At 42.9% G+C, this 16114-nt stretch overlaps 1 protein-coding gene across 1 annotated transcript in view; it reads right to left on the reverse strand.

Moving 5' to 3' along the window:
- TH (tyrosine hydroxylase) overlaps nt 1-16114 on the reverse strand; it is a 99184-nt gene that overhangs the window by 20410 nt on the left and 62660 nt on the right. The window contains exons 6-11 of the mRNA XM_040328475.1: nt 15487-15537; nt 14144-14289; nt 10895-11030; nt 5686-5755; nt 3781-3837; nt 675-770 (exon numbers count right to left, since the gene is read on the reverse strand). Of these exons, the coding sequence (XP_040184409.1) occupies nt 675-770; nt 3781-3837; nt 5686-5755; nt 10895-11030; nt 14144-14289; nt 15487-15537 (556 nt within the window). The remainder of the gene's footprint in view (nt 1-674; nt 771-3780; nt 3838-5685; nt 5756-10894; nt 11031-14143; nt 14290-15486; nt 15538-16114) is intronic.

Here is a 16114-nt window from a genome sequence, read left to right on the forward strand (position 1 = left end):
CATGCGCACTGGGATACTTTCACGGACGGCGCATGCGCCGTTCGTAAAAAGCGTCATTTACGTGGGGTCACATAAAATTTACATAACACACGCCCACTTCTACCACATTTGAATTATGCTACGCCGCCGCAACTTTCGTTTGAGAATACGGCACTTGCCTGTAAAAGTTGCGGAGGCGTAACGTAAATAGGATACGTTACGCCCGCACAAAGATACGCCATTCTACGTGAATCCGGGCCAAGGGGTTTATTGCTTATTTAGCGCTCGCACTTACGCTAAATGCTCTGTTTTAGTGCTCCAGCGACTGTTAGTTCGTTCAGTCATTCAATCTCTGCAAAGCAGCATGGCCTGTTGCCCTACAGTGCGGTGACATGCCGCGCCATTCTTTGTCTGCATTTTCTCACACTGCAATGCACATCAGGCAGGTTTTGTGGTGTGAATGAGGTGAATAAAAGAAAGTTTTTTTCTATGTGCCCAAGCAGTGATTGGTGTTTATCAAGTGTGGATAACCACCAATCACCGCACTCAGTGTGAATGAGCCATTAATGATAGAGGGTGGTGCAATGAAATTTTTCTGGCCCCAGTGGCCAACTGTGCATTCAAATCAACTGTTTTACAGAACAAAGAGAAATATGTAAAAACATTTCACATAGCAGATGACAAAGCATACTTACCAATAATTCACCATACGATGACAGCATACCGGCACCATATGCTTTAATTTCACCATCCTGCTTACACAGACCAAATTCTACTGTGAACCAGTATAACTAAAACAAAAAAAGTACATGGCTATATTAGAAAATAAACATTATACCTGTGCGGAAGTTAGTTTTTTATTAGGGCTCATGTACACACACTTGTCTATGCTCCTGAGCGGCTTTTCTTCCAAAGCCGCTCAGAAGCAGATCAAAATAAGATAGAGCAGTGATGGCGAACCTTGGCACACCAGATGTTTTGGAACTACATTTCCCATGATGCTCATGCACTGCAGTGTAGTGGAGCATCATGGGAAATGTAGTTCCAAAACATCTGGGGTGACAAGGTTCGCCACCACTGAGATAGAGCAACTCAACAACCAAATCAACTGAATCCACACTGCATATGACTAGCTTCAGAGTCTGATGCCAATGAACACAAACCCATACATTGTTTGAAAAAGGATATCTGACAATAGTCATATTGTTAATCCAGTGTTTGAAAAGAATACATGGGTGCAATCATTACTCCCGATCACAATATGTGGGGATTTTGATCTGTATGAAATACGAAGTAGAATTCTCTCAACCAACCCTTCCCAACATGGATCTGGACAGGCATTTAGCAGTTAAACATTATACAGATGTCCAATTCCATTATTTCTTGTTATTGTTTTATAAATATGATTGCTATTATTGGCTAATATTGTTGTATTTCTCATTCTTTCTAGAGCTTTTTTATACTGTACTGGTCACGATCATTTCCCCTGAAGAAGCCAATGTTTTAGCGAAACATGTAGGGATTGTTTGACCTGTAAACTCCAATACTCTGGCCAGTAATAAACTTAATTTGTTTCTTTCTATTTTTTTTTTTTATCATTTTGTATGTGTATTTACTTCATGTAATAAACTAATGTATAACTTTTTTAAACATAATTATTTTCTTTTGTTGGGCACCGCTATAATTTCCATTTCCTCTTCCAATTTTTCTATTGTACAGATCTGGTAGTTTGCCATGGATCTTTGAACATATAAAGCATTAAGAAAAAATCTTTATATGTGTGAAATATGCATAGACGTGTCGTGACTACAACCTTCAGGGCCCCGGTGCAAGAAACTATGAAGGGCCCTTCCCTCCAAGCTTGGTTCTGGCTCGGTCACAAGTACGACCTTTGTGAGCCCTGTAGTTCCGCCACTGATTTCAGTAATTATTTTTATTTTTTACAATATTTTCTCTTTTTTTTGCAATTTTTTAAGAGCCCCATTGGGGGGCTTTGGTGAGAAATCAGGGGTCTAAACAGACCCTCAATCTCTTTCTCTGCAGCCTCAGCTACACAGAATGAATGGACAGGTATATATTTTTTTACAGAGCTCCCTGTCCATTCATAAACTGAAGCAAAGTAAACATAGTGGTTCATTTACTAAAACGAGCGTGAAAAATCTGGTGTGGCATGGTTGTCAGCTTCTAATTTCAGCTTATTCAATTAAGCTTTGTCAACAAAACCTGGAAGCAGATTGGTTTCTTTGCACAGCTGCACCAACTTTTGCACTTTCCAGTTTTAGTAAATCAGCCCCATAGTTTACCTGTCATCCGCCTGCTCAGCGGGGGTTATCAGCAAAGCCTGTGTGAAACAACCCTAATCCTGCGTACACACGGTCAGAATTTCCAACAACAAATGTTCGATGTGAGCTTGTTGTCGGAAAATCCGACCATGTGTATGCTCCATCGGACATTTGCTGTCGGAATTTCCGACAAAAAATTTTGAGAGCTGGTTCTCAATTCTTCTGACAACAAAAGTTCTTGTCGGAAATTCCGATCGTCTGTAGCCAATTCTGATGCACAAAAATCCTACGCATGCTCGGAATCAATTTGATGCATGCTCGGAATCATTGATCTTAATTTTTCTCGGCTTATCATAGTGTTGTACGTGACGCGTTCTCGGCGTTCGGAAGTTCCGACAACATTTGTGTGACCGTGTGTATGCAAGACAAGTTTGTGCGAACAATCCGTCGGAAAAAAATCCATGGTTTTGATGTCGGAATGTCCGATTTTGTGTACGCGGCATAAAGGTTGGACTTTTCTGAAATAGAGATCCTTAAAGGAGGATTGTTAAATTGTTTCCTGTGGATGTTCTCCTTCTATTGACACTTTTCAAATATATTTATATTTTCTTGTTTTGTGTGTTTTTGGAAGCAATTTCACTTAGTTGGTGTTTATCATTTATCAATAGTTGATTAGCTTTGCAGGGAGCCTTTCAAAGTTTTTTTAGCGTTTTTGAAATAGCTTTAATCAGCGTTTTTCAGTGTAGCTTTTTTTTTTTCAATGGATAAAAAAACGAGTTTTTGAGCGTTTATGAGCGTCTTGCGTTTTTTTGCGTTTTTTCCCACCGAAAAACTGCACTTTGAACGCAAATTTCGGGCGTTCAGAAAAACGCCAATAAACTCCAAAGCTCATTAACACTAAAAAACGCCCAGGTGTGCATGGGCACATAGGCTTACATAGAGTTCAGTTTATGGGCTTTAAAAAAAAAAGCTAAAACGCCAATAAACTATAATTTATCAGTTTCATGCCCTGTACACACGATCGGTTCATCTGATGAAAACGGACCGATGGATTTTTTCATCAGATATCCGATGAAGCTGACTTTGATCAGTCTTGCCTACACACCATCAGTTCAAAAACCGATCGAGTCCAACGCGGTGACGTAAAACACAACGACGTGCAGAGAAAAATGAAGTTCAATGCTTCCGAGCATGTGTGGACTTGATTCTGAGCATGCGTGGATTTTTGACCGATGGATTTGACCACAGACGATCGTTTTTTTAACCATCAGAAAATTTTAAAACAGGTTCTATTTTTTTTCACAGATGGGGGAAAAAAACTATGGGGGCCACACACGATCGGTTCGTCCGATGAAAATGGGACCGTTTTCATCAGACGAACCCATCGTGTGTACAGGGCCTCAGTGTGCATGGAGCCTAATACTGAAATTAGTGCTGCTTTTTATGTGCTATGTGCATTTTACAACAAAACAATGCATTTTTCTTATGTGCACACATACAAACATTTTGCAACTCTTACCGTGGCCAGTTTCTCTATTTCTTCATCCGTGGCTCCCAGTGATGCTAGTCCAATGTCCTGCATAAAACATTATATAAAAACACATGCCAATGTATGAAGATAGATGCAGACAGTTGGCCCTCAATATCAATATTACAAAATCTGAAAACCTACTATTGGGTAAAAAAAAAAAATGACACTAAATGGGTTAAACCCTGTACACACAATCGGTCCATCCGATGAAAACGATCTGATGGACCGTTTTCATCGGTTAACCGATGAAGCTGACTGACGGTCCGTCGCGCCTACACACCATCGGTTAAAAAAACGATTGTGTCAGAACGAGGTGACATAAAACACAACGACGTGCTGAAAAAAACGAAGTTCAATGCTTCCAAGCATGCGTCGACTTGATTCTGAGAATGCATGGATTTTTAACCGATGGTCGTGCCTACTCACGATCGTTTTTTTTTCTATTATTTAGGAATCCATCGGTTAAATTTAAAACAAGTTGGCTTTTTTTTTAACCGATGGATAAATAACCAATGGGGCCCACACACAATCAGTTTGTTTCGATGAAAACGGTCCATCAGACCGCTCTCATCGGTTTGACAGATCATGTGTAAGCGGTATAACAGTGGTGGGTGTGCTGAACCTGAACCTTTAAGAGCTAAGGCAGGGGTGTCAAACTCATAGTGGGCCACATCAGCATTATGATTGCCCTCAAAAGGGCCGATTGTATCTGTAAGATTGGATGTCCAGAACATCCCCTCCCCTTACATTAGATGTCAAGAGCCATCCCACTATCAGAAGTTGAGTCTCCCACTCTCCCTTACATCACAGTGTACCCCCTTTCCTTATGCTGCTGCTGGGAAGAAGCTGGATGCATTGCTTGAAAGCAGAAAGTAGGGGTTGGGAAGAGGATCAGAGGAGGGCTAGAGCTCTCCTGCAGCTGAGGAGAGGTGCGAGGGCCACATGAAATGGCCTGGAGGGACGGATTTGGCCCGCGGGCCTTGTGTTTGACACCTATGAGCTAAGGCATCAAAATGGTTAGGTACCTGCTTGATTAATGCACTGCCATCAAACAGGATATCAATTTAGTTAAAAAAGTGGTTGTAAGCAATAAACCAAAACTAATTGTCCTTTGCAGAACACTAAGGTAGATTATTATGAATCAAGGAACAGTAAACAAAACATTGGCACTACTGCAACAGCTGGTGACAAGACACCTCAAAAACACATTAGAGAATAATGGCTGCAGTGACTGCAAAGGACCATTTAGCATGCCAGGGGCCAGAAACACTGTTCCAGCTCTGGACAGTATGGGTAGAGTAAAAAAATGGCGGGACTTGGGCTTTATAGGTGCACTCAGGGCTGCTGATAGGGGGGGACCACCAGTCCTCCTGTAGGGGGCCCGGGCACACAGGTGGGCCCAAACAGCAGGAGGCATTAGTGTGGTTTGGCTGAGAGTCAGTAGGATGCCCTGTGCAGCAGCTGAAAGCGAACTTCTCCCCCTCCTGCCGGCTTTCAGCTGCTGCAGGGAGAGACACTGACACAGGGCATCATTCCTGTAATGGCTCCCCCAACACTGATTCCCCTCCCTGTTCTGCCTGCTTCTGATCCCCCCCATGTGCCCCCTGGAATATAATTTTTTTTTATGTAAAAAACAAATAAAAAAGGGCGATTTCACACAGGTTCTCTGTTAGGTTTGTGTCCACTAATAATGATTTTAGTGTATTTTTTGTGAAAATATGGTCTTGATATATTGGGGGGGCCCTGCCATGTAGGCTGTACGGGGCCCCGTGATTTCTAACAGCAGCCCTGGGTGCACTTATCCTTTAAGTCTCTTACATTTCCTTTCCAGATTTGTTTTTCGATCTGTGCATATATTACAATTCTAAATCAAAGAGTTGATAGAAGACAAACCTGGGAAAACTGAGCAAATATTTTGTCAGCCAACATAGGGACATGTCCCAGCAGCTCATGGCAGCAATCCCTTTGGAACAAAGAAAAATAAAGAATTTGTATTATCTTAAACATAATTGTAAATAGCACTCATACATACATTTTTGTATTTTGCTATACAACTCAAAAAGCTCATGATTTCTAGCTTTCCCTAACTTACATAGATGAGTTAAAGAAGAACTTAAAGTAGATGTAAACCCTCTTCTAATCCCAGTGAAGTGAACAGCCTTAGATGATACACAGAGATGAAACAAATCTCCCTACATAAGTTTTACATGTATATCTGCTGTCTTCAATTTGCTATATTCTTCAGAAAGTGGACATTGTCTTAGAATTTTTTTCTTTCTGTTCAGCACTGGTTGTGCAGTCTGGGCATACACTGTCTAGTCAATATCCCAATCGCATACGTTCCTCGACTTTTTGGGCATACACTGTGTCAGAGCTGATTGGAGGAAAGCTACACGCCCCCCCCCCCCCCCTCCACATAGGCAAAGGGAGGAAGGAATGTACAGAGCTGTGCTGTGAATAGACCAGTTCTCTGCTTCTATTTTCCCACCCTGACACAAATTTCAGGCTGGGTTTATCTCAGTTGTCTGACAGCTTGTCAGAAGTTATCATGCTGATCACAGAAGAACAGAGCAGCAGAAAGACACAGGACTTTGGAGAGAGACACTACAGTATGTGCTTAAATAAAAAAAAAAGTATTACATTTTTTACATTTTTTTTACATTTTTTGAACACTGCCCCATTAATTTTTTTTAATCGCTTTCATTGCTATTGCTATTGATAACAATACAGCATGACAGGACCGATGGATTTTTTCATCAGATATCCGATGAAGCTGACTTTCATCAGTCTTGCCTACACACCATCAGTTAAAAATCCGATCGTGTCCAACACAGTGGACAGGTCCTCTTTATGGAGAGATGTGGGGTCTAAAAGACTCCAAATCTCTCCTCTTCCTCTACCCTTAAAAGCAAAAGATCAAAAAAACTATTTTTTTATCTTTGAAATTAAAAAAAAACGTTTACATGGCCCGAGAACAGGAAGTGACTTCATGAAGTTGCTTTGGTCCTCCAAGGGCATAGAGATGAGCGGTGGCCATATTGCCATAACTCATCTCTATAGGAAAACACTGCAGACGCCAGATGGTTCCCGGGTTAACCGATCGGGATTGGTAATGTAAACCTGGGACGCAGCGGGGGAGGGGGGGGGCAACTCTCCTGTCGCTTCTAAAAGTGATCCCTGGGATAACTTTCATCTGAGGGAATAGAAATTACTGGGGTTATAGCATCTAGCTGCAGCCATAACCTCAGTATTAACGGCAAAATAATGACGTACATTTCCAGTTAGGTGGTCAACAAGTGGTTAAACCAGTTCCCATGCTGAGGCCTGCAATAAAGGTTTTTAATAATGGCAGGAGATCCAAAGTATAGTCAGGTTCCTCATAAGGGCCCTAAGGCCAAGTTGAGAATCTCCCACTTACGTGTTTCAAAGGGCCTCTATGTTTAATGTAGTCTACAGATGTTCTAGGACTAGTCCACAGGGGGTCTTGCCAAACACACAAGGCCCATAAGACATGGGGAACTAGGTTGTGCCCTGGGGACCCTTTCCAACCACCACCAAAAAAGCCAATCCTCCCCACTAGGCAATCACTTCCTTCCAACCCAAACCAGTGGTTAAAATAACCTCTAGTTCCCCACGTATAGGCCATTTTGCATAAGTAGCACTTGCTAACGTTTTAGCAACAACACCCAAATATCCAAATGAATACTTTACAAGTCCAAAGATGTGGTAAATTATTATAGAGATGTGGCATAAATGCAGTCTTCTTCACAGTGCTGGCAATGCAATAGGGGAGAGGTGGCAATACTAGTAATCACAGCTCTCATAAAATACAGGTGACCCAGGATGCCTCAGTCCCGTTTCCAAAATATCCCATCTTAGGGGGTTCACTATTCATTTTTTCCGGGACCACCCATTAAAGGATTCCCACATAATTGCACAAAGGCAAAATGAGGACAGACAGTGACATCCAGTGGTGTCTGCAGAAACTACAACAGACATCCTCCCAGATGTATACAATAGGGTCCTAACATCCTGTTACAAACTGAAACGTTTTATTTAGTTGGTATTACCTTGGATTTCATTTGCATCTAGAAATGATAAAATTGTCCTCTCTAATGTTCCTCAGTAACTTGTAATATTGCTGCTCTAGAAAAAAAAATGGCAGCTAAAGCCCACACTGCCAAACCACCAGCATCAATCCAGTCTGACATTCCCAACCATAGGAAAAGCAAATACATATCTGCTTTGAAGAGATATGTGTACTATAACTGGACAGTGGCGGTGCGTCCATAAAGGGCACTTATTCATGCATTACATGAATCTATCTATGGTCGCCGCTGCCGCCCCTTGTCGGGCATCTGAATTACAGTGGCGGGGGTGTTTTTGGAGGCACCTGATTAGAGCCGTGGGCTTTAATAGACGTCCTGATTAGAGCCATAGGCTTCCAAAATGGTAAACAGAGGGCACAATGCTTTGCGTTCTCTGTTTACTCAGTGTTGTGCTCCGGTCTGGTTACCTGTCACCTGATTGGCTGAAGCAACAGGCACTGTGAATGGACGCCTATCAGGCGTCCAATCATAGCAGAGGATAGGAAGAGGACAGGAGTAGACATCAAAGTCTTGGAGCGTGGAGGACAGCGCTGTGACCCGAGACAGGTAAGTGCCGGGTGGGGAATGCACACTGGCAGCATTTATTGCTGCACAGTAGCGGCAATTGATGGGGCACAGTAGCGGCAATTGATGGGCACACTGGCAGCAATTGATGGGGCACAGTGGCAGCAATTGATGGGCACAGTGGCAGCAATTGATGGACACACTGGCAGCAATTGTTGGGTACAGTATCTGGGTTTGATGGCACAGTGGCGGCAATTTATGGGTACAGTGGCTGCATTTGATGGCACAGTGGCTGTGGTTGATGGCACAGTGGCTGCATTTGATGGGTACAATGGCTGTGCTTGTTGGGCACAGTGTTTGATGGGCACAGTGGCTAGTGGCTGCGTTTGATGGCACAGTGGCTGCGTTTGATGGGCACAGTGGCTGCGTTTGATGGGCACAGTGGCTGCACTTGATGGGCACAGTGGCTGTGTTTGATGGGCACAGTGACTGCGTTTTATGGGCACAGTGGCTGCGTTTGATGGGCACAGTGGCTGCGTTTGACGGGCACAGTAGCTGCGTTTGATGGGCACAGTGACTGCAATTGATGGGGTTTTTTTTCAGTTTGTTTGCGCCCCCCAAAAATTTGGAGCACCAGCCGCCACTGTAACTGGACAATTATTTTATTGTATGGAACTTCTATTTATTGTAGTGGCTAGGAAGTTCTGTTAGTGTTCTGAGATTCTGTTGTTTGTTCAGCACTGCTCATTGACATACAGAGGCTTACGTAAAGCTTCTTCATATACAGCTGTGTTTTATTGTCTTCTACTTAGACACTGCACATCTGACCACCATCAAATAGAATGTTTCATTTTATTTTATCCAGGCAAAAAGTGTCTGTGGTTATCCAGCTAAAGTGGAACAAGTCCTGACATGCTTGGATACATTTCCAGTAAGAGAATCATATGTAAACAATTTTTTTTATGTGTTTTTATATCCTCTCTTTTATTTAAGTGCACAACAAGATGAAATCGTTTTATGTTTTCGTTTTTTCAAATTTTAGAGAACTGGTTACGAAAGGACTTAACTGGTTTGTGACCAGAGGCCATTAATGCCTAGCTGTCCAGACATAGTAGTGTCTGTATGCAACTGTTAACTTCACACCAGGCTGCATCTGGAGTAAAGCCTGTGCCGCAACATGCTTTGCTTTTCCAAAGCATTTTCCATTAATTGTGAATAGCCTCCTAATGCAGGAAAAGTCACTCCTTTATTTCAGTGGGATTTTATGTGATAGACCAACACAAAGTGGCACATAATTGTGGAGTGGAAGCAAAATGATAAATGGTTTTCAACTTTTTTTTTTACAAATAAATACAGTATGTGAAAATTGTGGTGTGCATTTGTATTCAGCCCCCCTGAGTCAATACTTTGTAGAACCTCCTTTCTCTGCAATTACAGCTGCAAGTCTTTTTGGGGATAGTGTCTAAACAGCATTTTTCAAGTCTTGCCACAGTTTCTTAATTTGATCTAAGTCTGGATTTTGACCAGGCATGTACTGGCCATCAGGACTACTGGGACTTTCCTGGTGGGGTGATGGCTCGGTGGCCGCCTATTGCACCTGCGGTGCAGTGAATTCCCCCGGAGGTCCGCAGCGATTTACCCGTCAATCGCCGACAGCTGGCGCCTGATGGGTAAATCGAGATGCATGCAGAGTAGCGCAGGAAGCGTTCTTTCTCATGTCACGCTGCTCTCTGGCAGCCCCTCCTCTCTTCTCGTCCATCCCCATTGGCTTGTGACATCACCTGGGTTGGACGAGAAGAGAGGAGGGGACGCCGGGGAGCAGCGTGACATGAGAGAGAACTTGTTACACACGCTTCATGCACTACTCTGCATTTGAAGAAAACGACAAGTAAACGCTGTGACCCATGTGCCCTGATGTGTCCTGATGTGCTCCATGTGCCCCATGTGCTTTGATGTGCCCTGAATGTGCCCTGATGTGCCCTAAATGTTCCCTGATGTGCCCCAATGTGTCCTGATGTGCCCCAATGTGTCCTGATGTGCCCCATGTGCCCTGATGTGCCCCATGTGCTTTGATGTGCCCCATGTGCTCTGATGTGCCCCATGTGCTCTGATGTGCCCCATGTGCTCTGATGTGCCCCATGTGCTTTGATGTGCCCCATGTGCCCTGATGTACCCATGTGCCCTGAGGTGCCCCATGTACCCTGATGCGCCCCATGTGCCCTGATGTGCCCTGATGCGCCCCATGTGCCCTGATGTGCCCCATGTGCTTTGATGTTCCCCATGTGCCCTGACGTCCCCCATGTGTTCTGATGTGCCCTGATGTGCCCCATGTACCCTGATGTGCTCTGATGTGCCCCATGTGTTCTGATGTGCTCTGATGTGCCCCATGTACCCTGATGTGCTCTGATGTGCCCCATGTGCTCTGATGTCTATCAAATATGACAATGTCGGATGGATTCATCTGGAAGGAAATTTTGGTTGATACTTACGGTTCTGGTGAATGCATTGGTGATGATGCGTGTCGAATATACTGGGTACACTGGAAAACACGGAAAGCCAAACTGGAGAGAAAATCTCGAGCAGATAACAACCCGGCCACAGGGCGTAACTGGAAGCCAGTCCTTTCTTTAATAAGCAAAAGCAGTTATTACATGGACCAGATACATTAAAGGGAACATATCTTCCATTTTAAATAAAAGTTTAAATCTTCATTACAAGCAGACATGAAAAGATAAATGTAAAGGTGATTAAGGTGCGCTGTCCCAATGTATCACACTAACTACTATAAGTGATAACAAGCAGCAATTAGTGGGACTAAGGTCCGTGCAATATGACATAATGCAAGTAGAATATTCAAAAATACAAATGTGAACAACAACCTACTTAGCTAAAAAATAAATAACAAATAAATTGTGATTCACATCCATGCCATACATGTATGAGATAACAACAGTGAACAAGTGAGCGCACAGTCCCTCCAATCCCAGTTGGCACCTCATAAGGTTAAACGCGTCAGTTTCAAATGTATTTAATTCAAGTCCTGTGGAATTAACATCCTTTTTATGATTAACGTTTTTTCCTTCTCTTTTTGGAATAACCTTATACATTGTGACTGTACATCTCAATTATGTTGTTTTGAGAAGAATTATAGTGATAATGTAGCGGAGTCATGTGACCAACATTGTTTTTAAGACATGTACCTGCTTCATTTGCTGACGCTTAGAAAATGCAGCGATGACGTAGCGGCAGCGTGTTTTCCGCCCTGATATCATAGCGAGGCTTGGCCCGCATGCATGAGGTAGCGGTAGCGTGTTGTCCGCCTCGATATCATGGCGAGGCTTGACCCACACACATGACATAGCGGTAGCATGTTGTCCTGCTTTGGTATCATAGGCTTGACCCGCGCGCATCCGCGCAATTTTTCCATCATCCGGGAAGTGAATGAGGAATACACGCATGTCGTGTCACAGGCTGGTTATCCACTTTGGAGTCATATTTCCTACTTAAACACAATGGCAGAGACAGTTTGACACCCCAGATGATGTCTGTTTAAGACGAAACGCTTTGAGTCCTAGTCCTGTTTATGCCATTAAGTCCTATCTTGCTGTCTACAAGGAATATTCCAATTTACACTTTTATATCTGCTAAAATGTGAGTGTTCTACACTATTGCATTTTTTTATTAAAATTGTATTAATATTTAATTAAACTCCTGCCATATGATTTTACACTATGTTGAGTCTTCTGTCTTTCCTCCTTGGTGTGTCTTTATGTGTTAATGGAGTGATGGTGAGAGGATTCTACCTCTGAAATTGACTTTAATGGTGCCGCATAGCTGTGTGCAACTTTGCTGCAATAATTACTGTGGAAGTCGATTATCCCCCCGAAGTGGTTCAAAGTTTTTTCCGGTGAAGAGTGGAGTGGCGATTCTATACCAGTGCCTGTATAGACCCATTTGGTATAAGCCAATTGGGTCCACATGCTCTGGTAAGCCCATTCATGTCTTATTGGCGGTAGACACTCCCACTGTGGTGACTATTTATGGTATCTTTGGGACCTAGTCATCATTTCACGGATTACCATCTTGACCATCTACCTTACACGCTTAATTGGACTTGTTTACTATATATTTTTTACATTTTTTACATTTTGGATGGCACTTTTTCAACCCATACACCATGTGGGCATGTGTGATAGTCTCTTGTTTATAATTATACATATTCACAACATTTTGCTACACAATTTACATGAATATCACTACAGTACTTTTCCTGTTTTATGTGTGTTACTACACTGATTTTCGATATTTGTTGGCACTTTATAGTCACATTTGTTGTACTTACCATATATACTTGAGTATAAGCCAACCCGAATATAAGACGAGGCACCTAATTTTACCCCCAAAAAATTGGAAAAATTATTGACTCAAGTATAAGCCTAGGGTGTCCATCTGCATGCCTCACTGTGCCTCACTTTGCCTCACTGTGTCCATGTGCATGCCTCACTGTGCCCATGCCTCACTGTGCCCATGCCTCACTGTGTCCATGCCTCACTGTGCCCATGCCTCACTGTGCCCATGACTAGACTGACGTTTAACATGGGAGTCTATGAAAGGGGTGCCCGGTTTTGAAAAATCAGTGCTCCCCAGCCGTAGGTCCCCCAGACAACGAACGTTGCACACTTGTAGAAGAGAAATAAGGCTATATGTGTGCCAAGTTTCGGGGCCAGGGTCCAGCCAGTACTGGGTCCCAAAAGTCACCAGATAAATGACCGTTTAACATGGGAGTCTATGGAAGGGGTGCCCGGCTTTGAGAAACCGGTGCTCCCTGGCCGTAGGTCCCCCAGACAACAAACGTTGCACACTTGTAGAGGAAGAGGCTACATATGTGCCAAATCTACTGATACACCGGCGTACTTTCAAATTTGCCGCGTCGTATCTTTAGTTTGAATCCTCAAACCAAGATACGCCGGCTTCTGGCTTCGATCCGACAGGCGTACGCTTCGTACGCCTTCGGATCGTAGGTGCAATACTTCGGCACCCGCTGGGTGGAGTTTGCGTCGTTTTCCGCGTCGGGTATGCTAATTAGCTTTTTCCGGCGATCCACGAAGGTACGCGCGGCCGTCGCATTCTCTTACGTCATCGCTAGTCTGCTTTTCCCGGCGTATAGTTAAAGCTGCTGTTTTGTGGCGTAAAGATAGACTTGCCATGTTAAAGTATGGCCGTCGTTCCCGCTTCAAATTGTAATTTTTTTTTGCGTAAGTCGTCCGTGAATAGTAAAGGATGTAACGCACGTCGAAGTTCAAAAAATGACGTCGGTGCGACGTCATTTTGCGCAAAGCACGGCGGGAAATTTCAAAACGGAGCATGCGCATTTCAATCGGCGCGGGGACGCGCTTCATTTAAATGAAACACGCCCCCTACCCGCCCAATTTGAAATACGCGCCGAGAAATACACTACGCCGCCGTAACTTACGGCGCAAAATCTTCCTGGATTCGAAATTCCGCCAGGTAAGATACGGCGGCGTAGCCTGATCTCTGCGCCAGGGAAATTCTTTATAAATCTGGCCCAAAAATTTTAAGCAGGGTTCAAGTACACTTAAAATATCTTGGTTATCTTCGTTATGGTACTGCTGCTTATCTACAGTAGAGGTGCACAACCTATCAAAATATAAAAATTATTATCTGTAATCATGATTCTGCCTGCCCAACCAAATATTTTAGTTTCTCACAACTTGTACCTCTTAGAAAGCAGGAGACATCCTGCAGTTGTGGTATGTTGTCCTCACTGTACCCGCAGTGGGTCTCCAGGAGATGGAAGGCATCTAGGTGCTCCTTACAAGCATGTGTTGGATATAGACTCTTGAGAGTAGAGTAGACCTCCTTCCTGTAAAATATGATAAGCTGAACTGTTCAATTCAAACATTGGTTCCTTATATTAGGGGAATACACTGTTGGTGTACAGAGCTCATGCAGAAATGTAATTTCCTGTTCCCAGCCTATTATTGTAACACTGGAACTGATCATGTGACTGTATTAGGAAAAATTCCCTTGCTGACTACTTACAAATTAAGCCGATCTTGCATAAAATGTCCCATTATTTCCTAAGCTCCCAACTCACCATAAAAAATGCCACGTCTGGAAAAATTTCTACAATGAGAATACTGTATGTGACTTAATTTCCACTTGGGCAAGGGGACCAATAGCCATAGTCTAAGGTGGGTAGCCTTTACCTTTTTTCTCTGCATGTGTTTCTTTTTTAGGTTTAACATATGAATTTTGCATAGTGGGTGAGTGCTAGGAAATAGCGAGGCCTTGCATTTTTTGGCAAGGTCTGCTTTAGGAAGTAGTTGCTGGAAGTGAGTTGAATTTGTTTTTGAGTTTTAATACAAATGGCTGTAGGTAGGACTGTGCAATGACATATGCTAAAATGTATGTACTGTAATGAACTTTTTTATATATATATATAAATGGACGTCGGGTCAGCGTCGAATTTTCCGTCGTAAAACGTTTGCGAATAGGGCTTTGCGTAAATTACGTTCACGTCGAAAGCATTGACTATTTGCGACGTGATTTCGAGCATGCGCACTGGCATACCCCTACGGACGGCGCATGCGCCGGTTAAAAAAAACTCATTTACGTGGGGTCAAGATGAATTACCATAAAACACGCCCACATCTTATCCATTTGAATTGTGCGCCCTTACGCCGACACAGTTACACTACGCCGCCGTAACTTACGGCGCAAATTCTTTGTGGTTACGGAAAATACGCTGTAAGTTACGGCGGCGTAGTGTATCTGAGATACGCTACGCCGGGCTTACATATGCGCCGAGGTACATGGATCTGGCCTATACTGCATATACATAATAAATAAATAATTACTTTACTGCTTCAACGTCAGATATTCGCATGACTTTACAGGTGTCTAGACATCCAATAATTATGGTAACAGACCCTTTCTATCCTTTTAACTTAATTCATATTTAATACCAAGAAAGCAAAATAACAATCTTAATGAATTGAGCTAATACTTATTCTGCACATAGAAAAACACAATGTGAAATGATGGTTGTTTATCTTACCAAGTCGCTATTTCCTCTGGCAAGTATTCTACCCTGGGTATTATATCACCACTGTAAAAGAGAAATATCATTTCAGATTTTGTTACTGTATGTTTTTGGTGCACATGCTTGTATTATGCATGCCTCAACATTCAACAGAAGCCAGCCCCAACAATGTCTAATTGCTTCTGTGCATCCACTGGACAACTCACATTGAAATTATGACAGCTATTCCTGTTTCAATGGAATTCTTATCACATCACAGGACAGACTTCATTTGGAGGTTCAGTTCAGTATTTGATGATATTTTGGTATTTGAGGGATGATGGAGAGTAACCACCTGACCACCTGTTTTTTTTTTCCTTCCAAATATTTGATACATTCTGCTAAAGTGTGTATATAGGAAGTCATTTGTGTAGGTTTTTTCTTTAACCACTTAAGACCTTTATGCAGGTAAAGGACCTGGGCAGTTTTTGCGATTCGGCACTGCGTCGCTTTAACTGACAATTGCGCGGTCGTGCAATGTGGCTCCCAAACAAAATTGGTGTCCTTTTTTTCCCACAAATAGAGCTTTCTTTTGGTGGTATTTGATCACCTCTGCGGTTTTTATTTTTTGCGCTATAAACAAAAATAGTGCGACAATTTTGAA

The sequence above is a fragment of the Rana temporaria genome, chromosome 11, assembly GCF_905171775.1.
Source record: "Rana temporaria chromosome 11, aRanTem1.1, whole genome shotgun sequence".
In the NCBI taxonomy this organism is placed as follows: Eukaryota; Metazoa; Chordata; class Amphibia; order Anura; family Ranidae; genus Rana; species Rana temporaria.